At 40.9% G+C, this 25754-nt stretch overlaps 1 protein-coding gene and 1 pseudogene across 1 annotated transcript in view; one reads left to right on the top strand and one right to left on the bottom strand.

Moving 5' to 3' along the window:
- Positions 1-12552: 12552 nt before the first annotated feature.
- On the bottom strand, positions 12553-13761 carry LOC114888976 (annotated as a pseudogene).
- A 3969-nt stretch (positions 13762-17730) lies between these two features.
- LOC114888975 (signal transducer and activator of transcription 5B-like) overlaps positions 17731-25754 on the top strand; it is a 28483-nt gene continuing 20459 nt past the window's right edge. The window contains exons 1-4 of the mRNA XM_029211680.1: positions 17731-18755; positions 21797-21953; positions 23172-23261; positions 24199-24417. Of these exons, the coding sequence (XP_029067513.1) occupies positions 18628-18755; positions 21797-21953; positions 23172-23261; positions 24199-24417 (594 nt within the window). The 5' untranslated portion in view covers positions 17731-18627. The remainder of the gene's footprint in view (positions 18756-21796; positions 21954-23171; positions 23262-24198; positions 24418-25754) is intronic.

Raw genomic sequence — 25754 nt, 5'->3', positions numbered from 1 at the left:
CCTGAACCTAGGGTCCAAATATAATTAAAATAATTGTAGCTCTCTATCAGTCTACTTGGAGGGACGGGGAAAAAGAGAGTACGAGAACTAAATATTTTTTTTTAAAGATTGGAAACTAACTTGTTGAGGAAAAAGAAATATGCTGGGAGATCTAATTGGTAAAGAAGCAAAGAGGAAGAGAGAGGGAGCATCTTGAAGGATGATTTAAAAAGTAACCTGTGCAATTGAAATTTCAAGCAGAATCGTAATCCATGGACTATTTTAGAGCCTCTTAAACAAAACATTGAACATAAGGTTGGTTCTCCCACTGTATCCCCTGCTGATTCGCACTGGGCAGATCATTTCTGCCTTCCCTGATTCCATTTCTCAACTTGTAAAATGGAGGGTCAACAATTAGGTTCAGAATCATAAGACTTTGAGCCAAAGCCATGAGAACACGAAAGGTAATTTTTTTTTTTGCCATACGCGGGCCTCTCACTGTTGTGGCCTCTCCCGTTGCGGAGCACAGGCTCCGGACGCGCAGGCTCAGCGGCCATGGCTCACGGGCGCAGCCGCTCCGCGGCATGTGGGATCTTCCCGGACCGGGGCACGAACCCGTGTCCCCTGCATGGGCAGGCGGACTCTCAACCACTGCGCCACCAGGGAAGCCCCACGAAAGGTACTTTCTAAATTCAGTTTTTATGATGTCTACAAATGCAGGTGTTAGTATGCCAGAGACAGAAGTTTTGGGGGGTTTTTTTGTAAATTTTTTTAAACATCTTTATTGGAGTATAATTGCTTTACAATGGTGTGTTAGTTTCTGCTGTATAACAAAGTGAATCAGCTATATGCACACGTATATCCCCATATCCCCTCCCTCTTGCGTCTCCCTCCCACCCTCCTTATCCCTCCCACCCTTTTAGGTGGTCGCAAAGCACCGAGCTGATCTCCCTGTGCTATGTGGCTGCTTCCCACTAGCTATCTATTTTACATTTGGTAGTGTACATATGTCAGTGCTACTCTCTCACTTCATCCCAGCTTACCTTTCCCCCTCCCCGTGTCCTCAAGTCCATTCTCTATGTCTGTGTCTTTATTCCTGTCCTGCCCCTAGGTTCATCAGAACCTTTTTTTTTTTTTTTAGATTCTATATACATGTGTTAGCATACGGTATTTGTCTTTCTCTTTCTGACTTACTTCATTCTGTATGACAGACTCTAGGTCCATCCACCTCACTACAAATAATTCAATTTCATTTCTTTTTATGGCTGAGTAATATTCCATTGTATATATGTGCCACGTTTTCTTTATCCATTCATCTGTCGATGGACACTTAGGTTGCTTCCATGTCCTGGCTATTGTAAATAGAGCTGCAGTGAACATTGTGGTACATGTCTCTTTTTGAATTATGGTTTTCTCAGGGTATATGCCCAGTAGTGGGATTGCTGGGTCATATGGTAGTTCTATTTTTAGTTTTTTAAGGAACCTCCATACTGTTCTCCATAGTGGCTGTATCAATTTACATTCCCACCAACAGTGCAAGAGGGTTCTCTTTTCTCCACACCCTCTCCAGCATTTATTGTTTGCAAATTTTTTTGGTGATGGCCATTCTGACTGGTGTGAAGTGATACCTCATTGTAGTTTTGATTTGCATTTCTCAATTAGTGATGTTGAGCATCCTTTCATGTGTTTGTTGGCAATCTGTATGTCTTCTTTGGAGAAATGTCTATTTAGGTCTTCTACCCATTTTTGGATTGGGTTGTTTGTTTTTTTGATATTGAGCTGCATGAGCTGCTTGTATATTTTGGAGATTAATCTTTTGTCAGTTGCTTCGTTTGCAAATATTTTCTCCCACCCTGAGGGTTGTCTTTTGAGACAGAAGTACTGACAATGAAAAATTATCCAAAGCCAAGATTGGCTCCTGTTGGAGAGGTGGAAATGGTTGTGATGGAATTCAAGTAACCTCAGGACCCTGGGATTTCTGAATTTCAGAACATTAGGAGAATCTTCCAGTCCTTCCTGCTTAAATATGAATGGACGTAGATTGCCATTACTGCCTTGCCCCACTTCTCCCAGATTTAGATCACCGGTATTGATGAAGCTTACCAGTCACGAATAGATTCTTGCATTTCCCATTCCTTGCCGTAGGGTCCGCTTCCAGTTCCCTATGCTTTTGTTGGCGCTCACTCTGACTTCCTTTACAGCAGCAGCTGGTAATTACTGACAGCTTTCGAGTGAGCAGCTTGTCATTTTTGGCAGGGGTAGGGGCCATCCATAGCAGTCCAAGGCTGGATTTTCATTTGCTAAATTTACTTTGCTACGTGGAAATACATCTTGAATTAAAAAATAGCCTGTAGTCAAAGGTGGTTATATTTGCTGAAATGTCTTCTTGAGCTGGCATTTGGTCCTGTAGTTGAAGAACTCTCAGGAGATAAAACATAGGTTCAGTGTCTATCAGACCGATGCAATTAGTCCCGAGTCATCCTTCTAACGTTAATCAGCATTCTGGATGTAGAAACTCATCGTCTTGTTCTGGCACAATAGTAAATCACTCTGGATTGTATTTGGTCGTATGCATGGTAACCGAAGGAGTGAATTGTTGGTATACGTTGTGCTTCCCGTTTATACTCAGCTTCTTTCTTGAGACATAATTAAGGGAAAGAAACAGTTTAGTTTGCATAAAGATGCTTTCTTTGGAATTTCAGCTCATACCAGCATCATCACATGTCATGTAATTCTCCTCTTTGAAATTGCTGCAAGGAGGTGTCAGCTCTGTTTTACAAACTTGTCACGATGTTTATGGAGCGGTACAGCTTGCAATTTGTATTTACCTTGATTAGCACCAATGATGAGTCAAAACCCCCGTCACAGTTTCTATAAAGTGTGATTCAGTACCATTATTCCTGTAATAAGGATTCAAGTTAATGACGTCCGCGGTGTTAAAAATAACATCTTGAAGGAAATAACTGACCTACCATTCATTTCCCCCAATTTAGGTTCTTTTTGTCACATGGAGGTCTACCAAAATTATATTTAATTTAACACACAGTTATTGACTAGCTACCATGTACCTATGCCGAGGAAATCAAAATGAACGAGACATGGTTCCTTCCCTGGTATAACTTCTAGTCTGGTAGTTGAGCAGCAGCTAAATCAGAAATGCTTTGGTTCTTACGCCCAGAATGGAGGATTAATTCTAATTCTAGAGAGGTAAAGAATTCCATCTTTTTAAAAATTGGATGATCAAGATGATAAAAGACATTTTTAAAAGACATTTTTTAAAATTTAAAAAAGACATTTATAAAAGATAAAAGACAGGTATTGTGTTGATGTGTTTTTTTTAGCTAAATGTTTTAAAGATTGTATGAGGCACCTTTCATAGGAGCATGGAATTGCCAGGTGTCCCTGCCCCAGATTTCCCCAAGACATATTGGACAACACTTAAATTCAGACGTTGTCTTCCCCATCAGAGTACCTCTCAGTGGCATGGCTTGGTAAACCCAAATGATCTCCTAACAGTCAACTAATATTTAATGGGCACTGTGCACAGTAACGTAGTTATTTCTACATTTGTCATATTAGTGTTAGTTATCACAGGAATTTATCATTTACATCTTCTCTCTAGCTTTATAATCACATCAGCATCAGGTAACTTGATGTTTAGTTATTGGGATCATGTGAACAGGTATCAAGATAACTGACTTCAGTATCTTTTACTATCCTGTCTTACCCACTAGAATAGTTCAAAGTTGTTTTCACATTTGTATTAGTGATATTGTCCCTTTAATGAGAAATGTTTTCTGCCAGCAGAAAACCTGAGTTTAGAATGATCTCTGATAAATATTGGTGATAGATAATAATGTATCTAATGGAAACCCAATAAGGAATTTGGGAACAAATATAACAAACGTAACCACTCCCTTCTCATAGGAAGTGTCACAGTGTTAATTCTGAACACAAGTGGTCAGGATCTAGGTTTGGGCCTCACTGGAAAATCACCGACCCCCAGAATGATTCTCGTTTTTCTCCTCCCACTCCCTTTTATAATCTAAAACTTTTAGCTGATTTCTGATTGATTGAGAAGAGTGAAGGTGAATCACCAAACCCCTAATATGGCTTCCTTTGGTTGTGTTTGAAGATTTGTCATCTTGATGTGCTCTGACCTTTAGGGAAGGGTGTCCCATTTAAAACATTTTTGGATTGTCAAATAATTTTTGGTATCAGTGAGTTGCACTTTGTTAATTTACTTTGTAGCTTTTATTATAAAGCAGTCTTAAAACCACAGGTATCATGGTCAGGAAAAACTCATTTGGTTAGGTGAGATTTTTAATAAATAAAGCACGGGGGTTGAGAGTATGAGCGCTGGAAATGGGCAGCCTGGTGCTAATCCCAGCTCCTTCACTTACTTGCCACAGGACTTTGGGCAAATTTTCTAACTCTTAAGCCTGCTTCCTCTTATACAGAATGGGGATAACAATCCTACTGCCTCATAGGGTTGTCATGAGGATTAAATGAGGGTACATATAACATGCAGGCAACAGTCCATGACGTAGTAAGAGTTCCTTGAATGTTTATTGTTAGTACTGTTACTCTTGTTACTATTACTACTGCTGCTAGTACTCCCTTTTTCTCCTTTCCCATGCTAATTCCTTTGCTGTTATTTAACATTTGGTGATTAAGTGTAGGAAAGGCTTAGAAATTTAATAGTTTGTTTTGTTTCCAACATGAAACAGTTTCTGGTGTGGGTAGCAGTAGTTAATTTAGCATATATAACAAACTAATAAGTTTTTCCTTGAAACCCAAACTGTCTTCATTTCAAAGGAGGTATTCTCAGAGTGGGGTTACATACCCTCCATCATCAAAGCCTAGAATCTTTACAAGACTTTGTCTCACAAAAAGCTTTGTGTCTCTGTTGCCACCACAACCTGAAACTAACGAGTTAGAAACCACATAGAGCCCTATGACATGCTTGTAGGAGCCCTTCTGAAGGAGCCATCACATTTTCTTGTAAGTTGCACGTAGATAGCTAAGCCAGGAACCGATCTGGTTGAGGAAACAAAAAGTTTTTGTTTTTCCTTCCCTCTCCACTTTTAAACTCAAAAGATCTAATTTTGTTGTCTCTGGGAAGATTAAATGCATAGATGCTCACTTAATTTAAAGAAGTCTACGTGAGAATGCGGTGTTGTTTCTTTGGGGGTTCGGGGTCTTCAATATTGTTCCACAACTATTCAGGGTTACTACCTAAAGAAGATTTAAAATCATATTTTCTGTCTTCTTGCCCTTTTTGTTATAAGTTGTACAGTCTTTAAACCATGTCTAATCTAAGAAAATATATATCCCTTGTATATGTGCTTTTACTGATTGTCAGTATTGAACCTGGCCAGTGCCTTAGCATGTTGGACAGGTGATTTGACTTTAGTTTGAGAAGAAGAAAGCTAAAGATTTATTTTTATATCAGTCAACTAGGGACCTTATATGTTGCCGTATTTATTATAGCCAAAATGCCACTTTATTTTTAGGTGGAGACTTCTGGAGCAGTAGTATAAAGGCTAGGAAGGTTCCAATCCTGTACTTTTCCGCATGTTTAAGTCCACATTAAATCCGGTAGTTCTTAAGAGTTCCACTGCTGTTTAGAGTGCAGCTCCATGTGATCTTATTGTCTTTAATTTAGTCAAGTGAGACACTACATTACACAGGTTCTGGGTCTCACATTTGCTTTGTTTTTCTTTGGAGCTTTACTGGAAACCGAATGCTATTGCGTTCTAGCTACAGAAGCAGGAGGGGAAGTTGGCAAGAATTAACTGCTTTCTGTTTGGTCTGTCTGTGGCAGCTGACCTTTTGGAAGGAAATCGCTGCTCTTTGCTTCTTCCTGTAACAGTGCAGCCTGTGAAAGAACGTATACACAGAAGGGTTCTGTCGTTATCCTGGCTGGTGTCTTGGGGCATAAGCTGTTAGTTAAGAGGTGGGAGTCTTTCAGTGCAGTGTGTTGTAGGAACATGTACTCAAGTTCACGGAGCTAGGTTGTGTGTAGATATCCCAGTAGATAGATAGTGAGAGAGTATCTGTTTCCAGAAAAAGTAGTTTGTTTTAGCAAAACTAATTGTATTTTCTTGCCAAGTCCCAGTGTCAATGCCATGGACAATTACTTTGTGTGCAATTTTAATTAATCTTAATGTTGAATGTCCTAATATCAGTATTATTTCTTTTACTAGATCACCTTTTTTTCCTGAGAGGCCATTTTTATTTTCCAAGACATGAGCTCTTATTTAAGTGTCATTTCATCTCAGAATTAGAATTAACTTCTGACCACACCTGCTACCCATTGTTGGACCCACCTGTTCTGCAGGAGTTGTTTTACTTAGATAGAGTGAGTATTATACCGCACACATTGGCATTTTCTTCAGAAAGCTGCAGTTGGGCTTCCAAATTGGAATATCATCCAGTGAGCAGGCAAAGGAACTAGCTGATGAGCCATTTCTCTCTTAAAAGAAAAGATCTTAGTCTTCCGTTATTTTAACCAAAACATATTTAGGTTTATTTTGTTTTTCAAAAGGACTTATATTCAAGTAAGTGTCTGTAAGCAAAAGTGAACACAGAGAACACAGCTACCTGAAACGGGGGCAAAATACCGTATTCTTCTGCATTTAGTTTGAGTTCAGTTTATAGACATGCTTTTCCAATGTATTATCGGTCTCTTTCCTAGATTTACTGTTAATAGTAAAGATGGTTGGGTGAGCGTTAGCGTTGATGTACATAAAATGTGTAGAGAGTAACCTTGGGAGAATTATCTAAAGTCTTCCCTCAGCAAGGTGGCCCTGTAGTGCTTCTTTTCTGTTCTTGGAACCTGGCCTGATTTGTTCAACCTTCCTGAGAGTACAAACCTTGCTTTGGCTTTAGGTATAGGTTCTGGCACAAAATAAGTTGATATCAACAAAACAGGAAGATTTCCCCCCAGTTCTGTTGGCCTTTGAGTAGGAGCAAAGTTAAGAACGGATGGCTAAGGCTTTCTGGGAGATGATTTTGTAACCGTATCCTTCTAGAGGTCTTGAATTGTTACCCTTGAACTATCAAGGGCCTTCATCCAGGCCAGTTGTGTCCAGGTGTGTCATTAGGGGTAAGGGAAATACAGTTTTTAAAAAGGAATTCTTAAAAAATAAATAAATAAATAAATAAATAAAATAAAAATTAAAAGGAATCCTTGCACTGGTGGGAGTGGTTTTCTGTGTATTTCATTCTATTTACTATCGGAACAAATTTGCAGGGACCGTTGCTTAGTCATGTCAAAGATGAAAAAGAGCCAGACATGAAACCTCCTAGATTCAAACTCTACTCCCTCTGAGATCACTAATCTTCAACCTAGTCTAAGTTCTAGCTTACCCTTTTTTAATTTTTGGTATTCTGAACTTTTTGGTATGAACATTTTCAAACACTCACAAAATAAGAAGAGTGTATAATGAATTTCCATAGATTCATCACTCAAGTTCAAAAATTACCAAAATTTTGTTAATCCTTTTTTATGTACTCCACATAAACACCTTTTTGTTTCTTCTGGACTTCAAAAAAATACTTCAAAATATATTTTTGTGCCACTTTTATATTACTTCTAAAAGAAGGGTTTATTAAACAAAAAAATAATATGAACAGTTAATGAGTGCAAGACATTGTAAAGGATTTAAATAAAATATAAATAGATGTCAAAACTACAAATTAAGCTTTAGATGTCAAAACTACAAATTAAGCTTAGCTGTTAATAGTCTTGAACCACTACTTGAAAACACATTGTTCTTACGTTCTTGAAGGTGATAGAATTGCATTTCTTTCTTTTTTTTAAACATTTATAGTTTCTTTTATTTGCTTGTTTATTTATTTTGGCTGCGCCGGGTCTTAGTTGCAGCGTGCAGGATCTTTGTTGCCGGGTGTTTAGTTGCGGCATGCGGGATCTTTAATTGTGGCATGCACGTGGGATCTAGTTCCCCGACCAGGGATCAAACCCGGCCCCTCTGCACTGGGAGCGCAGAGTCTTGCCCACTGGACCACCAGGGAAGTCCCGAATTGAATTTCTTTTTTAAGAAATGTATAAATATCTCATGCGCTGCTTAAATCAAGACTACCTAATTTGTGCCATAAGCTGGATACTGTCATGATGGGAAATATTTCTTCCTATGTCTTTTGCATGTCCCTTTATGCTTTATTCCTGTGGAATAGTGAGCAGTGCCAATTGCCCATGATTATTAAATTTATATTTCAGGTTTTACATTTTAAACAAAATTTAATAAATCAAAAAACTTTACAAAAAATTGTACCAAAACTCCTCCATCTAAATGTAACAGCTGTTTATAGTTCTCTCTGACCTTTCTCTGGTATGTATCCTCTAGCATACATACTGTGTACACTTTTCATTTAATATTCCTTTATTTATACTTTTGGAAAATATCTATGGCCTTATATTTCAACATAGCCTTTATATTTCATTTAATTATTGCACAGTATTCCATCAGATTAATATGTTATAGTTTAACCAGTCTCTTATTTTGGACATTTAGGTTATTTCTAGTTTCTCATTATTGTGTTTAATACTGTCTAACTGTTGTCCCTAGGAGTTGACCTAGTGCTAGGTGCTCTTCAAAGCAAATTTTGCTAAGTGGAAATTTAATACTATAATTCTCAGTGATAAGAGGGAGGCTGTGAACTCTAACGAGGAAAATAATAGGAACGTGTGTAGATTTATTAATAAATTGCCTTTTAAACAAAACTTCAGAACAGAAGGGAAGGGATTATCTTTCATCTAAATGGTACAGAAACTCAGTATATTGTAATAGCTGAGGAATTTCTATTTCCTGAACTGTGGGATTCGATCTTTTTGAGAGACACAGTCTAAGATGAGTTGGTCTTAACAGTATAAATGGGTACAGATATAAAGCTTCATTAGAGGGACTTCCCTGGCGGTCCAGTGGTTAAGACTCCACGTGTCCACTGCAGGGAACTCGGATTCGATCCCTGGTCAAGGAATTAAGATGCTGCATGCCACGAGGCACGGCCTAAAAAATAAAAAAATTTCAAAAAGTAGAAAATAAAAACCCTTCATTCGAAATTCTGAGGCTGACATGGGGCTCCATGGCAGCCTCAGATCATTTCTTACTTTTCTGTAATGCAGATGGTCATTGTTTGTGGGCTACAGTAAATGTTTTTCGTTCTCTGAAAAATGTTATTGATGTAGCTTCTTCCCAAGTGGGTAGTTCAAGTTGCTTAATAGATTTCAACACAGAGATAATGATAATGCACACGCATTCGAGCTGCGGGCCAGTATGTCATGAGGGAGCCCTTCCCCCTCCCCATCTCCCTCTCCCTCTCCCTTCCTTTTTCCCGAAGTAATATGTAATGATTTTGCTGTGATGTAAAGATTTATGACTGATTGTCTTCCCAGAATATTATCATCTCTATGTTGCCTGGCAAATTTTTCCTTGCTTGTTTCTTTGTGAGCCAAATACTTGTATTCTTTCTGTTCGCTTCCCATCTGTTTAATAATCTGACTTTATTAGAGAATTGCCTTCCTGATGGCTTATAAAGTAGTGTTTAGGAATTTTTTTTTAAAGAGCAGATGGCTCCAGTGTTGACCTACTTCTAGATGGGATACTTTTACTCTAACCTTACTTGATGTTAGGCCAATTTTTATATGAGCAGAATCTGAATCCTTTATTGCTACTATTTAATACGTTTCTGTCCCTCCAAGTTCCTACTGCTAGGTAATCACCACCACTGAAGAGATGTATTGACAGTAAAGCAGAAAACACAACCAGAGAACTTGCTTCTTTTATTCCATCCAAAGTCCTTTAGTCATTAAATGGTGCTGATATGATTAATAGTTTTGAATCCTGGTTCCTTGCCAGATCAGATTTCTTTTCAGATCAGAAGCATTGTTTGCACATCTTCTGTTTCATCTGCCAACTAGCCCAAGCCTTTGCCCAAATCAGAGCCCCGCAATATTAGGTTTCTGATTCTAATTTCGCATTCATTTTCTTTAAGTTATGAAATATAACAAACATGCAGAAAAGTACAAAACATAATATGACAAACTACCACCACAAGTCCTCAAGACAAAGGCAGCATGGTGCAGTGTAGCGTACAGACTGGGGCCAGGGTGCCCAGATCCAGCCCAGATGGTGCCCCTCAGCAGTGTGGGACCTGGCACAAATATTTTACCCCCCAAAGAAACCCATACCCATTAAAAGTCACTGCCCATCCCCTAGCCCTTGGCAGCCACCTGTCTGCTTTGTTTCTGTGGGTTTGCCTATGCCTATTCTGGGCATTTCCTATAAATGGAATTTACAATATGTGGCCTTTTATATCTGGCTTCTTTCACTTAGCATCATGTTTTCAAGGTTTACCCATATTGTAGCATGTATCAGTACTTCATGCCTTTTTTATGGCGAAATAATATTCCATTTAATCTATTTTATTTTTCCATTCATGTCCATATTATCCATTCATCCGTTGATGGACATTTGGGTTGTTTCTACCTTTTGGCTATTATGAATAATACTGCTATGAACATTTGTGTACAGGTTTTTGTAGACATATATTTTCAATTCTCTTAAGCATATACCTAGGCATGGAACTGTTGGGTCATATAGTAACTCCATGTTTAACCTTTTGAAGAACCTTCAGATGGTTTTCCAAAATTGTTACACCATTTTACAATCCTGTTTAATTTTCTGAGCCTCAATTTCCTCATCTGTAAAGTGGGAATAATAATAGAGCTACCTCATAGGGTTTTTGTGAGGGTTAAATGGTAGACTCATAAAAGTACTCATTGTTATAAAATAATATAGGAAGTGTTCAGTAAATGATATTAAATGATAAATCTGGATGGTGGATACTAACTCTAATAAATGTTATTTTAAATCAGTTTTCATTCTTATTTCTGGAATTTATTAGATGAATCAAAATATTTGTTGCTAATAATTCATACTTTAATTAGTTGGAGTCAGGTGCATCCTTGGAAAGAATAGGAAAAGGCTTAGCTCCTGGCTGCCAGAAGAGCACATCAGAATGGATGTTTTCTTTTTGGAGTTTAGTATACTTATGGCAGCCTTGCTCTCCTTACACCACCCTTCACAATTCTTAATTCCCTTGTTCAGAGGTGAGGGAACAGTCTTCCCAGTGCCTTTCCACCAGCCTCCATCAGGTCTCACCTGTGGGAGTCCTGGTGCCAGTGAAATTGATTAAGAAATGGGAATACCAGCTTTTAACAGGAAGGTAAAGTTTATGTGCAGGATATTGGTTAAGGAGAAAGATAGCAAGAGCTCTTTGTGGAAGATTGACTTTGGGAAGGTACTTAATTGAAGTGAGTTAAAATTGGAGGTGGGGAGAAGGAAGCCACCTTTGTAAGTTTCAGGTTGTGAAAGTTAGGGAATTCCCTGGTGGTCGGGTGGTTAGAACTCTGCACTCTAACTGCTGAGGGCCCGGCGTTCAGTCCCTGGTTGGGGAACTAAGATCCCACAAGCTGTACTGTGTGGCCAAAAAATTTTTTAAATAAAATATATATATATATATATTTTATCAGCATAGAAATTTATTTGAATTCAAAATAATATGGTTATATTTAGGATAATATAATAATTATCTAAAGCACATATCATCGTAGGCTCTGAAACAGTTCTAAAGATGTCATTCTTTTGAAGTCAAAAAATATGTAGTAAGAATGTACAAGGAAGCAAAAATATAAAAAATAAGTTTGCTGAGTATTGGGAGTTGTTACAAGAGGGGCACACCAAGGTAATGTAACAGAGTCCAAATTACACAGCGGGCAGCAAGGAGTTCTCTTGCTTTATCAAGTTCTGGAAAATAAACTGGTAACCTCAGAATGCAAGAATACCACCACTGGGTTAACAGGACAAACTTTCTGAGGGACACAGGGAGTAATTCACTGTACTTCCCCTTTCTCTAACTCCTTTCCTCACACCGATTTCTTTTCTTTCCTCCAGGAGAGGTTTTATCCTGTGGAAAAAAAATTTGGTTTTATTTGTAAAGTGGAGTAAATATCCTGATTGAAGTAGGCAGTGTTTTAGCTATTGATGCTCAGGAATCAAACTTCTGGAAAAGGTCAATCAGCTAGCTAGCAGAGACCATCAGTGGCTTGCAGGAAAAAAAAAGAAAATCAGATAATATGTGTTTGCTAAATAGATAAAAAGAATAAGCAGTTAAAAATGGGTGAAAAGGGCTTCCCTGGTGGCGCAGTGGTTGAGAGTCCGCCTGCCGATGCAGGGGACGCGGGTTCGTGCCCCGGTCCGGGAAGATCCCACATGCCGCGGAGCGGCTGGGCCCGTGAGCCATGGCCGCTGAGCCTGCGCGTCCGGAGCCTGCGCTCCGCAGCGGGAGAGGCCACAACAGTGAGAGGCCCGCATAACAACAACAACAACAACAAAAATGGGTGAAAAATCCCAGGGTTTATTGTGAACTAGACAAACAAAAGCAGACAGGTGACCTTTGATTAAGCCCATTTACTTGTGGAGTGAGCTATAAGAGGCTCCAAGATAGAGTGTGGTTCCCAACAGTGTCCACAGCCAAAGGGCAAACTCAGAACGTCTCCTCCTCTCATAGAAACTGGCACACGGATGAGAAGTCTTTTTTGGAGTAGCCCTTCGCACACATCATCCTGTAGATCTGATGGGCCTGACTGCCCAGAAGGATTGGGCTCTTCGTGCTGGTAGCAGGGTCTTGTGCTAATCCCAGATCCTTAGCCATGAGTGTTGTTCCAAATCCACCCTGATAGTTATTAGCTGAGGGAACTCCATCCATCACCCCAGGTACAGGATTATAGGTGTCACTTGACCAACATCGTCCTGAGCTCATATTTAGGATTTTAGCCAGGAGTTTTGGGTCAAGCCCTAACCTGATTCCCAGATTCATAGCTTCAGCAGTTCCGGTCATACTAAGAGCTAACAGCAAGTTGTTGCAGATCTTCACAGCCTGCCCGGTCCCGACGGCTCCACAATGCACCACATTGGAGCCCATGCACCCCAGAAGCTCTTGGGCAGCAGCAAATTCTTCTTCGACTCCTCCCACCATAAACGTGAGGTTCCCAGGCCGAGCAGCTCCCACACCACCAGAAACAGGGGCGTCCGTGAAAACTGCTCCCATTTTCTCAGCTTCTTTGGCCAATTCTTTCGAAACCGTAGGATCAATAGTACTGGAATCTATTAATAGTGAGCCTTTCTTCACTTTTTTTTAGAATTCCATTTGCTCCAGAATAAGCTTCTATTGCATTGATGCTGGTGGGCAACATTGTAATAATTCTGTCAGCTTTTTCAGCTACATCTGGGGAAGACACTACCTGTTCACCTGCGTCTAGAAACTCCTTGCATGCATCAGGGAACACATCATAAACAATGAGTGGATAGCCACGTTTCATGAGATTTTTTGCCATTGGATTCCCCATGTTGCCTACTCCAGTGAATCCAACTGGAGTCCTAGAAGCCATTGACCTAGAACACACCGCTGCAAGGCTGACCACTGCCGGTTGCTGCCGGCGGCTCCAGTACCGGAGGCCGGAGGCGGCTCCACGGAGCCGTAAGGAGGCTGCCGTGCTGCCCCCGCCCCGCCCCGCCTCCCCACGGTGACCTCCACGGCTCGCAGCTCACCCACTGACTGCTAGGGTGCGTGGTGCGGCGGGCGGGGTCGGCTGCGGCATGGGGCCGCATGCGCCAAAAATATATATTTTTTAAGAAGTCAGAATAAGATTGAGCATTTACTATGAGCCAGGCACCATTTTAAGCATTTACCCATGTTAACTCATTCTTATAGCAGCCACCTGAGAGACGTAATTGTTATTCCCATTTTACAAGTAAAGAAACTGAGGCCCAGAGAGGTTTAAGAGGTTAAATATTTTGTAAAGCTCTGTTGAGGAGAGTTTGCCATTATCTCCAGAACTTGAACCCCATTTTAGAGTCTTTGGCAGTGGTGATGGGATGGAGAATAGGAATTATAAAATGCTCTAAATTATATACATGAATCCAGCAGACCAAATCCCTGTACACATTTGAAACCCCCTACTCCCACTGCAAGCTAGAATTCATTCTTGCAGGTGGCAGGTATGCTTTGGGAACCTTGTGTTGTCCTGTCCTCTGCATTTCCTCCTTGACAGGTTAACGATAGCATTACTTTAGCCACAACATTCTAGAAGTCTTCAGAGTGAGTTTTTTTTTAAAACAAAGGTTTATATTTTACTTCTAAAAGGGAAAGCATCTAATAAAAAGGTATTTATTATTGGGACAAAATTATCGTTAAATCTCACCCACTCATATTTATTTAACAGGTACTCATTTCTGCGGTTTTCAATAAGCCTGTAACATTATGAGCTATTAGACTTTGAAGCCCTTTTTTTCAAATGCCTGAGGGTCTGCTTTATTTGGGACTCCTAGGATATATCCAGATATATGAGGTCAATGTAGATACCTTATGCTTTCAGAAAGTACAAGATTCTATGTCCAAGGTGGTTTGGGGTTGTTTGGAATGCTTACGAACAGTAAGAATGCAACTAACAAAGCTCAAATAGTTCTCATCTTTGGCTAAAAATAAGATTGTGAATCCATTTCCCAGTCTTTAAAGAAGCCCCTGTGATGATTTACCAAAGATACAAACCACTTCCCTTGTCAGAACATCACGCATTGAAGATGGAGGTGCCCGTAAATAAGCACAAGAGAGCGTGTACTGAGGACAGACAAGCGTTCACTGCATGTGTGGGGTGGCTGGATGTACTGGTGGGAGAGGACAAGGAGTCAGCGGATACCAGGTGTAGGCTTTGCCTAATAATGTGTGTAGGACACGTGTGAAGTTTTGACGTGTATGAAGAAAAGCACTACTTAGACTCTAGGTTTTATTGATACAGTCAGTGGGGGGAAGTAGTTTTTTTCTAAACTGCATGTTTTAAATCGTTGCATGATAATCTCAGTAGGTCATCTCATATTCCATGTGTATATAACTCTTAGTTTAAAAGTCAAATAAAAATGATTCTGTACTGTTCAGTGTATTTTTATTTTACATTTTTGATCATTGGTAGGCAAAATCTACTTTCCAGCTCTATCAAAGCACTTTTTGTAGTGAAATTATACTGTATTTATCAAAATAAGGTGGTTACCACCTTATATTTGCCCGCTATTATCCTTCAAATGACATTTTAGAAAATAACTATTATGGCATGTTCATATTTAGAACCATAAAAAGTATTCTGAAAACTTCTAAGGGCTTAGCATTCTACTCTTTTATAAAAACTAAGAACTAATATAAAACTTGACAAAACAGTGTGACGTTTATATAATACTCCTACCTATGTGGCATATCACCATAGTATTTCTTTCTTAAAACAATAATAGACTCCTGGAATTATGCTCAGACAGCAGAACATATGAAATATTTACCAAATATTTGGTGTGTATTTATTCACTCAGCCAATATTTAAGTATAAAGTTATACTTACATGGCATGCCCCCATACTAGGTACTGGAGATACAGTGGTGAATAAACATGCTCCCTCACTTACTGTTCTTATTCAGTGGGGAAACAGACAAAAACAAATTAACAAAAACTAAAAGGGAAAATTACAAATTGTGGGCTTCCCTGGTGGCGCAGTGGTTAAGAATCCGCCTGCTAGTGCAGGGGATACAGGTTCAAGCCCTGGTCCGGGAAGATCCCACATGCCGTGGAGCAACTAAGCCCGTGCACCACGACTACTGAGCCTGCTCTCTAGAACCCGCGAGCCACAACTACTGAGCCTATGTGCCACAAATACTGAGCCCATGTGCCACAACTACTGAAGCCCATGCTCTGCAACAAGAGAAGCCACCGCAATGAGAAGCCTGCATACTGCAACGAAGAGTAGCCCCCGCTTGCTGCAACTAAAAAGAAAGCCCACACGTAGCAACAAAGACCCAATGCAGCCAAAAATTAATTAATTATTTTAAAATTACAAATTGTGCCATATGTGATTAAGGGACAGATAGACCATTGACTCACCCAAATTATAAAATCTGTATCATTTTCTTGACTTGGTATTTCATACTGATATCTTGTTCCATGATGACTTTGAAAAGAGCTGATAGATTTGACTAAATTGTGTCTATACATTTATTTATGCAACAACAAAAAATTTACTGAATGCTTATGTGCGGGGCACTGTTTTAGGACAAGAGAAAGAGCAGAAAACAAAACAAAGTCATTGTGTTCGTGGTGATTTCACCCTAGTGGGAAGTCATTAAACAAATATGTGATAAATGTCAGGAAGTGATAAATGATACCAAGAAAAATAAAGCAGACTGAGACGATAGGGAATGAACAGAATACTATTTTATTTGGGTAGACTGAGGAGTCTCTTTGAAGATAAACATTTTCCCACAATCTTCATTCTGTCTCTTGGGTCAATTCGGTTAATGAATGCAGGATGCAAGATAATTTTTGTATCTGTTGGTATCATTTACATATTCTTTACGAGAGCTATGGCGAGGTCCTGCTTCTTTCCAATTCCTTACCACTAAAAGAGATTAATACTACCTGAATTCTTTTCTTCATTCCTTGATCATTCTTGCCAAAGCACCTTCATCCATCCCATCCATCCCTTTACCTTTTGTCCAAAAAACATGCTTTGGTATCTCTTCCCATTTTCCAAAATCTTGGGATATGATATGAGTCATTTGATTAGAAATTATGTTGTACAATTAAATGTCTTCCACATATTTGATTGTAATGTGGGATTACTTCTGGAGAGAGCTCTTTTATCCCAGTCTTTCTCCTAGTAAACCCTCAGCCATGAAATTTGATGTCCTGGGTGATCTTACAGTGATCCCAGCCTTAATGCTCAAAAGCCGTAAATTGTACACTGCTCAAGTGTTCTACAGCCTTGCAGAAACCTAAAATAGGTAACTGGCACCCACCCCACACCTCATTGTTGGCTAACTAACTTGTCCCATAAATAGCTCTGTGTTATGTGATCAGACAACTACAACTAACAGAGAAGGGATTTTTGTTTCCTAACACACTTGCGTGGTCTCTGGTATTCAACAAAATCAAGGTCTAATTCACCGTACCCTGACTGTAACACAGTTCTTAGGAGAATCGTGCAAATCAGTAGCCAGATAGTTTTGGATGGGATTCAAGATATCTCTGCCTTATACCACTTCCACAGTGTTAGAGCAAGATTCCGTTTTAGTCCCCCTTGTGTACATGAAAGTACTGTTGCTGTCACAATCTGGTTAATCCCAGAGAGTTTCTGCCAAATGAATTAAAAATTCTTAGGTGAGGGCTTCCCTGGTGGTGCAGTGGTTAAGAATCCGCCTGCCAATGCAGGGGACACGGGTTCGAGCCCTGGTCCGGGAAGATCCCACATGCCGTGGAGCAACTAAGCCCGTGCGCCACAGCTACTGAGCCTGCGCTCTAGAGCCCGCGAGCCACACCTACTGAACCCCGCGTGCCTAGAGCCCGTGCTCCGCAACAGGAGAGGCCACTGCGGTGAGAAGCCCGTGCACAGCAAGGAAGAGTAGCCCCCGCTCACTGCAACGAGAGAAAGCCCGCGCGCAGCAACGAAGACCCAACACGGCCAAAAATTTAAAAATAAATTTAAAAAAAAAATTCTTCGGCTTCCCTGGTGGCACAGTGGTTGAGAGTCCGCCTGCTGATGCAGGGGACACGGGTTCGTGCCCTGGTCCGGGAAGATCCCACATGCCGCGGAGCGGCTGGGCCCGTGAGCCATGGCCGCTGCGCCTGCGTGCCCGGAGCCTGTGCTCCGCAACGGGAGAGGCCACAACAGTGAGAGGCCCGAGTACCGCAAAAAAAAAAAATTATTAGGTGAGTCTGAGAAGGCATCATGGTAGTTTTATATTTTTATAAAACTTTTTGTGAAATCAACAGTGTGTTTTAAAAACCTACCCACCATTGCAATATAATGGTTCTTGCTTCTAACTCTTAGCTGGAATGTGTTGTTTTTATGTCTGAAAGATTTTTAAATGCTATAATTTTAACAGAACATTGCTTTGTAAATTCCTAAGCAGTAAATCAGAAGGTGAACCTTGGGGTTATTTTTCCAAATAAATCTGTGTCCTTTATGTGCAAACAATTACTGCTCAGGTAAATAGTGATAATACATAGAGTTCCATCCGTGCTTTAGATATTATCGCTTTTCTTTTACTGGGCCTTTTTTAAAATGGCAATACGTTTACTGCATTTCTTAAAAGTGAAAATACCAAATCTAAAACAAGTGATTTTCTACAAAATCCCCGTGCTGCTTATTTATCATTACTGTTGAAATGCTGCTTACTGTTGCTTCAAGTTTGGAACACATGTAAAAGAAAGAACATGTCTGTGATATCAAAGCTATAGGCAGTTCTTCCCTTAATGCTGGATTTGTACTTTTGCTTATAGGACTTCAGTACATTTTATAGTCAGAGCTTCATAGACACAGTTATAACCTTTCCATGGCCACACTGAATTTTGAAAACATTTTGAAGCTAAAATTCAGTTCACGAACACTGATCTTTAGTCTATCAAAAAGGGCTTAAATGCATTTATCTCTGGCCTTTATAATCGAGTATTTACTCTGATGGATTTAAAATGGGAAGAAAAAAAGCTCATCCAAACCACTGATTGTTTAACAGATTGTAAACCATGGCTGTGTGGATACAAGCCCAGCAGCTCCAAGGAGATGCCCTTCATCAGATGCAAGCATTGTATGGTCAGCATTTCCCCATTGAGGTGCGGCATTACTTATCCCAGTGGATTGAAAGCCAAGCTTGGTAAGTGAACAAAGTTTTTTCCATCATGTTTTGTGAAGCACAAGCATATTGACGTTTTTGTTTTATATATAAATTTATTTATTTTATCTATTTATTTTTGGCTGCGTTGGGTCTTCGTTGCTGCGCATGGGCTTTCTCTATTTGCGGGGAGCGGGGGCTACTCTTCATTGCAGCACATGGGCTTCTCATTGCAGTGGCTTCTCTTGCTGCGGAGCACGGGCTCTAGGCTCACGGGCTTCAGTAGTTGTGGCACTCGGGCTCAGTAGTTGTGGCGCACGGGATTAGTTGCTCTGCAGCATGTGAGATCTTCCCGGACCAGGGCTCGAACCCATGTCCCCTGCATTGGCAAGTGGATTCTTAACTACTGTGCCACCAGGGAAGCCCCATATTGAAGTTTGATTGGAAAGGCAACATAGTGAATACTCTAAAAGTTGTACATTTATAAAGAAAATTATGTGACCCATGAAAAGGTATTTAATTCCATCTTAAAGCTTAAGAAGATGGAATGGCTATTGGGATTTTAAAAAATAGGATTTGTTTCCTTTAATAGTAAATTTTGGCTAAAAGCATTAAAATATTGCTGCTAATAAAAAACAGTTAGCAAATATGTTGTGAGTGCCGAGCAGTGTTGTAGGTAGAGTTCATAGAAAACGTTGAAGCCCTTGTCCACAAAGAATTTAGTGTTTAATGGGGCAGATAAGGTATGCACATGCATACAATTTAATAAAGTGTATTGTTAACAAGTTTAACAATGGTGACTTTGGTATTTCCAAATGTATATTTTTTTATATATATATATATATATATAGGTAAAGACTAAAAGACAATACACCAAAACGTTAACAATAATTACGTCTTAGTCGCAGATTTAACAACCATGTTTATTTTTCTTATTTCCCAAATTACTGTTTATATACCCAGGGGGAAAATTGTTTTTAAATTCTTTCAGAATTAGTACAGTGCAGTAGACTGACAACAGAGCTTTTTAATCAACAACGTTATTGCACACCAGGCAGCAGGCTGTCTGCTGTTCTGCTCAGGGCCTGGGCAGGTGTTGGTTGGTTACCAGTCTCAGTCTGATCTGTCGTATTCATCAGATACTCCACCGTCATGGCCAGGAGAGCAGGGGTCCTCATTGACAGAGCCCTGGAGAAACCAGCCTTTATGTTACTATTTGAGGCAAGCTGTAAACCCGTCAGTAATGTTGCCTCTGAATAATTGCAGTTGTGTGTTAGTAGCAGATTTCTGTTCAAAAGCTGGAGGGCACCAAAGGAGGGCAATTTTCTAGGCAATTAAAAAAAAACAGAACTCAGCCTCATGTAATTGAGCAAAAAAGGAGCTAACTATGAGCGTGTCAACTGTACCTCGTTTAGTGCTTTTCCATTTCCTTTTCATTTTCTGTTAAAGATTTGGAGAGTTCAGAAAAACATTAGTAGGAGGTTTCTGTTGATCTAAAATTTCATTTAGTAAATTTCCCATGCAGTCTTCTTACTGAACGAATGTTAAGAGACTTATGTTGATATCAAGGAAAACCTGAATTTTATTCGGTTTTGGTTTTAAGGATATAAAGATTTTAATTAAAACATCTTCAGTTCTTCACGTTTAAACTAAGAAAGTTCATATATATATGGCAGAGAGTTAAGTTTTGAAGTACGAGAACCAGTAGTACTTGATTTCCATGAGCTGTGCTCAGAGACTGTCGCTTCTTAAGAGTGGAGCATTATTGCCAGTCTCAACAGAGGTGCAGGGCTGCCTTCATTCCTTCCAGGCTTTTATTCAGACATATTTAGTACATAGCACACACATATTTGAAATTTGGCTTTCTCCACTGCCTTCTCAAAAGTGCAGATTCGAGCATATTATTTGATGAAGTAATGTGTCAGTGTTTTGGTATACCTGTTTGTGCCCCCATTAGAAATTAGTTGCTAATGACTTCAGGGCTGTGTAGAGATGACAGAGCTGCTTAGCTATCACCAGATCTCTTGTTTGGCTCCAGACCCACCAGCAGTTTATTTCAACCTTACAGCTGTTAGTTTTCTTCAGTGAGCCGAGTTAAGTAATTTAGTACTGCCCAATAGCAGTTGTTACCTAAGTTGTTTAAAAAAAGAAAGAGAGGGGCTTCCCTGGTGGCACAGTGGTTGAGAGTCCGCCTGCCCACGCAGGGGACACGGGTTCGTGCCCCGGTCCGGAAGATCCCACATGCCGCGGAGCAGCTGGGCCCGTGAGCCATGGCCGCTGAGCCTGCGCGTCCGGAGCCTGTGCTCCGCAACGGGAGAGGCCCGTGTACCGCAAAAAAAAAAGAAAGAGAGTCAGGGATGAGGGGAAGAGTGGGGGAAGAAAGGGAGGGAGGGAGACCACCCAACCCCTGTCAAGTGGCTCTGAATTAATACAAAGCCCTGTTAGTGACTTCTGTGGTTCACTGGAGGAGTTAACGTTGCCTACATGTCCCAGATCTGCAACTATTGATGTAAGTGTTTGACTTGTGTAAATACTTGTAGGCATCTTCTGTCTTAATATCCCATTTCTAGGGCTTCTTAGAAGTAATGATAAATGTTGACTCACCTGCCTTTACTTAAGAAATACTCTATGTGAAATTAGCAAGACGTAGAACAAGTCGAGGCTGGAAAAAACACATAGAGCATTCTTGACCCTGTGCCCCCTTACACCCATGAGGGGGTAACTATAAATAGGAAATTATCAGAGTCACTATTTCCTTCAGAGTACACAAAGCACTTTCCTTTTCCCTTCATTCCTAGAAGCAAATAGCATAAGCACCAGAGCAAGTCAGTAGGAGAAAGAGCAGTACATTGCAAAGAAAAAAGAAAAGAAAATATACTATGCATCCCACTTAGGTAATTAGTGGATTAGGAATAGGTTAATGTAGGTATCTAGTCAATTTGAATTGGACTGTTTCCTAAAATTTGCAGTGAGCATTATAAAGAAACTACTTTAGCCAAAGAAAAGGTGTGATGCGTTGAGGCTGCATTTATACAGGCTGTGTGCATGTATGTATACATATGTATGTAATTTCTTTCCCCTAGGGACTCAATAGATCTTGATAATCCACAGGAGAACATTAAGGCCACCCAGCTCCTGGAGGGCCTGGTGCAGGAGCTGCAGAAGAAGGCAGAGCACCAAGTGGGGGAAGATGGGTTCTTACTGAAGATCAAGCTGGGGCACTACGCCACACAGCTCCAGGTGGGTGTGATCTTGGGGCCTCGAGGCTCCAGGTGGGCATGAGCTCCAGGCCACGCAGCTCCAGGTGGATGTGAGCGCCAGGCCACACTTCATTCTCTTCCCTGCAGGGGCTCTTCCTTCATTCAGAGATTTTCTTTTTCTTCTTTAACCCAAGGTTGTTGAGTCACATGTGACGTGTATAAAGTTCTTATTGTTTGGCTTTGTGGTTGTAGCTGCCTTTTTTAAACTTTTTATTTGAAAATAATTTCAAATGTGTAGACAATTATGAGATTGATACTAACCCCTACCTACACTCAGACTCACCTGTCGTTAACATGTGCTTTACTGTATTCTCCCTCTGCGTGTACGCGCATGCACACACACACTCACACATATTTTCATCGCTTGAGAGTAAGTTACATGCATCACGTCCCTTTGTCCCTAAGTACTCCAGTGTGCGTTTTCTAAGAATATGCATCTTCTCTTATGTAGTTACAGTACAGTTATCAACTTCTGCAAATGTAACATCAATACAACACTTTTAGGTAATCTTATACCTTTATTTCCATTTTGTCCACTGACTTACTGATGTCGTTTAGGGCAGTTTTTTCCCCTCCAGCCCAGGATTCTGTGCAGGATCACATATTGGATCTAGTTGTCATGTCCCTTTAATCTCCTTTCATGTGGAACCATTTGTCAATCTTTCTTTGTCCTTCATTACATTGACATTTTAAAATAATTCAGCTCCTCTATTTTTTAAGTATAAAATGGACCTTATTTGGGGTTTGTATGAAGTTTCCTCATGATTAGATTCAGGTTACACACCCCTGATCAGAATTCTAAATAAGTAGCGTTGTGTCTTTCTCAGGGTATCACATCCAGAGGCGTACAACGTCCATCTTCTCCTCATTGGTGGTAGTAATTTTGATTGCCCAGTCAAGGTGGTGTCCAGTTTCTCCTCTAATATGGCCTCTTTAAAATGTATTCTGTTTCCAAGCATGGTGCCCTTACTTTAAGCAAATTAAGATGCAAGAAATAGAATAATTTTACCTTCTTCCTGTAACTGGGTTTCCCACAATGTGCTTTTCTTGTCCCCATTGGATTGAGGAGTAGCTTTCCTCATGACTACACCATTGTGTCACTAGGAGTCTCCAGCATAAGACCTGGCCCCCTGCTGTGAGGTGCAGGCCCCATAGCATGGAGTGGAACAAAGTGATGTTTGCTCTTGGATTCTTTCAGAATGCATATGATCGCTGCCCCATGGAGCTGGTCCGCTGCATCCGCCATATTCTGTACAATGAACAGAGGCTGGTCCGAGAAGCCAACAATGTGAGTGTCCATGGGTTTGGGGAGAGGCATTGGGATGTCCTTTCTTACCCAGCTCTTTCTGGACCCAGCTTTGTCAAGATGACTCGGTGTGCATCTGTTGGTGTCACTATAAACAGAGCATTGTCCTAAGAAGCCCAAAGGAAATAGAAGACTGGTCTCTGATCTTAACTGACTTGTAACCTTGATGAGATCGCAACCACAAAGCAGTGTGAACAAGTGCAAAATAATTTTACCCCAACTGAATTATATTTGAGGAGAGGCATGCTTATATTCAGGTGAGGTTACTTAAGAACAGCCTCTGCTCTCCCCCCAACCCCACAGCCAGGTGTTGAAGAAATAGATCCAACCAGGGTAGTTCAGTGGCTGGATCCACAAAGCCCTTGTGGATGCCTCCCCTGTCACTTCACTTGGGGTCTCCAGGACACCGCCTGTGAGCGGTTCACCCTCTTCCCTCAGTCACAAGGTCTCGAGGGAGGACACAGACGATGTGTGTTCCCACAGCCTTGTCCCCCACTGTGTCCCCAGCACCTAGCACAGGTGGCATCGTGGCACCGGGTCAGCAAATGACTACGAAATGAGGGGTCATCATCATTAGTAGGAAAACCCAGGTGACTCCTGGGACATGTTGAGTTCTAGTCTCTCCAGAGAGAACCCAGATGGACCCTGGGTGGGATGCTCTGGTGGAGGTCAGAAGCTTTCTGCAGTACTTTATGAAGATGCCGTAGTCCGCCAGGTCTCCTGTTGCTCTTCTTTTCCCACTCTACCCCAACTCTCACAAATAACACTTGCAATTCTCTGACTGAAAGTTTAGCTTTTGGCATCTCAGCCCAGTTTTAATGCGAGCGTCGCCCTTTCCTTGGGACTATGGCCTAAGGCTTTCTCCCATCCTCCTGCCCAGCTCACTGCTGCCCACACTTTCTCCCTGATCTGTCTCCAGGGTAATTCTCCGGCTGGAAGTCTCGCTGATGCCATGTCCCAGAAACACCTTCAGATAAACCAGACATTTGAGGAGCTGCGACTGGTCACGCAAGACACAGAGAATGAGCTGAAGAAGCTGCAGCAGACTCAAGAGTACTTCATCATCCAGTATCAAGAGAGCCTGAGGATCCAGGGTGAGGCTGGTGTGGGAGGGCAGCGTGTGTCTGGGGGACGGGAATGAGGACTAGAAAGAAGCTGGTCGGGTTGGAAGAGAACCAGTTCTCCATTTAGAAGCGTTTACCTCTCTCTGGAGTAGAAGAGAATCATTTGCATTGAAGGCAGTGCAGGAGGCTGAGGCTTTGGAAGGGAAGAAGACAGGCGCTGGCCCTTGGAGAGCTTGGGGTCTCACTCTGACTACCCATATCCAAGGAGCTGCTGGGCTGTGAGCGAAGACATTTCCTCTTGTGGGAAGGAGCACACGGACTAAGGAAATAGTATCAGACAGTACTTTATGTGGCAGACATTTTGTAAGTGATGCTTTATTGAAATGTTAACCTTTCTAAGCAGGGAGGGTATTAGGGCCACGGGGGCTGTGTTTTACAGCCTTTTAATGTTGTTCTGTGTGGTTATTCAGAGAGGCCGTCCTGGGGCAGAGCAACTAGTGCATCTCAGTTAGCCCTTACAGACAAGGGCTCCCCTGCCTGCGGTAAAGCCTGCTGGCACTTGGGTACAGAGTCAGAATTCAGTCTGGAGGGTGTGGAGCCCCACGAGCGCCCCCTATTGACCTTATAGAATTTGGCAGGGTGACTTTAATACAGGCATGCTTTGGAGATGCCAAGGGTTTGATTCCATAACCGCTAAAATAAAGTGAATATTGCAATAAAGCAAGTCACATGAATTTTTTGGTTTCCCAGTGCATATAAAAGTTATGTTTATCTAGACTGTAGTCTGAGTGTGCAATAGCATTATGTCTAAAAAAATGTGCATACCTTAATTTAAAAATATTTTATTGCTAAAAAATGCTAACCATCTGAGCCTTCAGCAAGCTGTAGTAGTATATCAAAGATCACCATCACAAATATAGCAATAATGAAAAAGTTTAAAATATTGCGAGGATTACCAAAATGTGACACAGAGACAAGAAACAAGCAAATGCTGTTGGAAAAATGGCAGCCAGTAGACTTGCTCGACACAGGGTTGCTAAAAGCCTTCAATTCATTTAAAAAAATAAAAAGGCAGTACCTGTGAAGGGCAGTATATTGCAGCACAGTAAAATGAGGTGTACCTGTAGTTTCCTCTCCCTGGTTGCATGCCCAGTTCAAAATCTCAGAGAAGCTTTAGCTCAACCAACCAGCCATGGAAATACACATGCATACACATACCAGGTGTTCCTCTACTACCGTGCCTGTGGGCTCCATTTTAGAACTGTATTAGTACTATTTATTAACTCTGTCCTCCCCAGTAGAATATAAATTTGTTGAGAAGGAACTATGTCTTTTATCTCGGTACCCTGAGATTAGCACAGCCCGAATCATAGCAGCTGTTGAGTAAATGTTGGGGGGATAATTCTAGCAG

This window comes from Monodon monoceros, unplaced genomic scaffold (genome assembly GCF_005190385.1).
Source record: "Monodon monoceros isolate NGI ecotype Baffin Bay Population unplaced genomic scaffold, NGI_Narwhal_1 Super_Scaffold_9, whole genome shotgun sequence".
NCBI classification, from domain to species: Eukaryota; Metazoa; Chordata; class Mammalia; order Artiodactyla; family Monodontidae; genus Monodon; species Monodon monoceros.
Note: the sequence above shows the minus strand (reverse complement) of the source record. Positions and strands in the feature narration are given on the sequence as shown.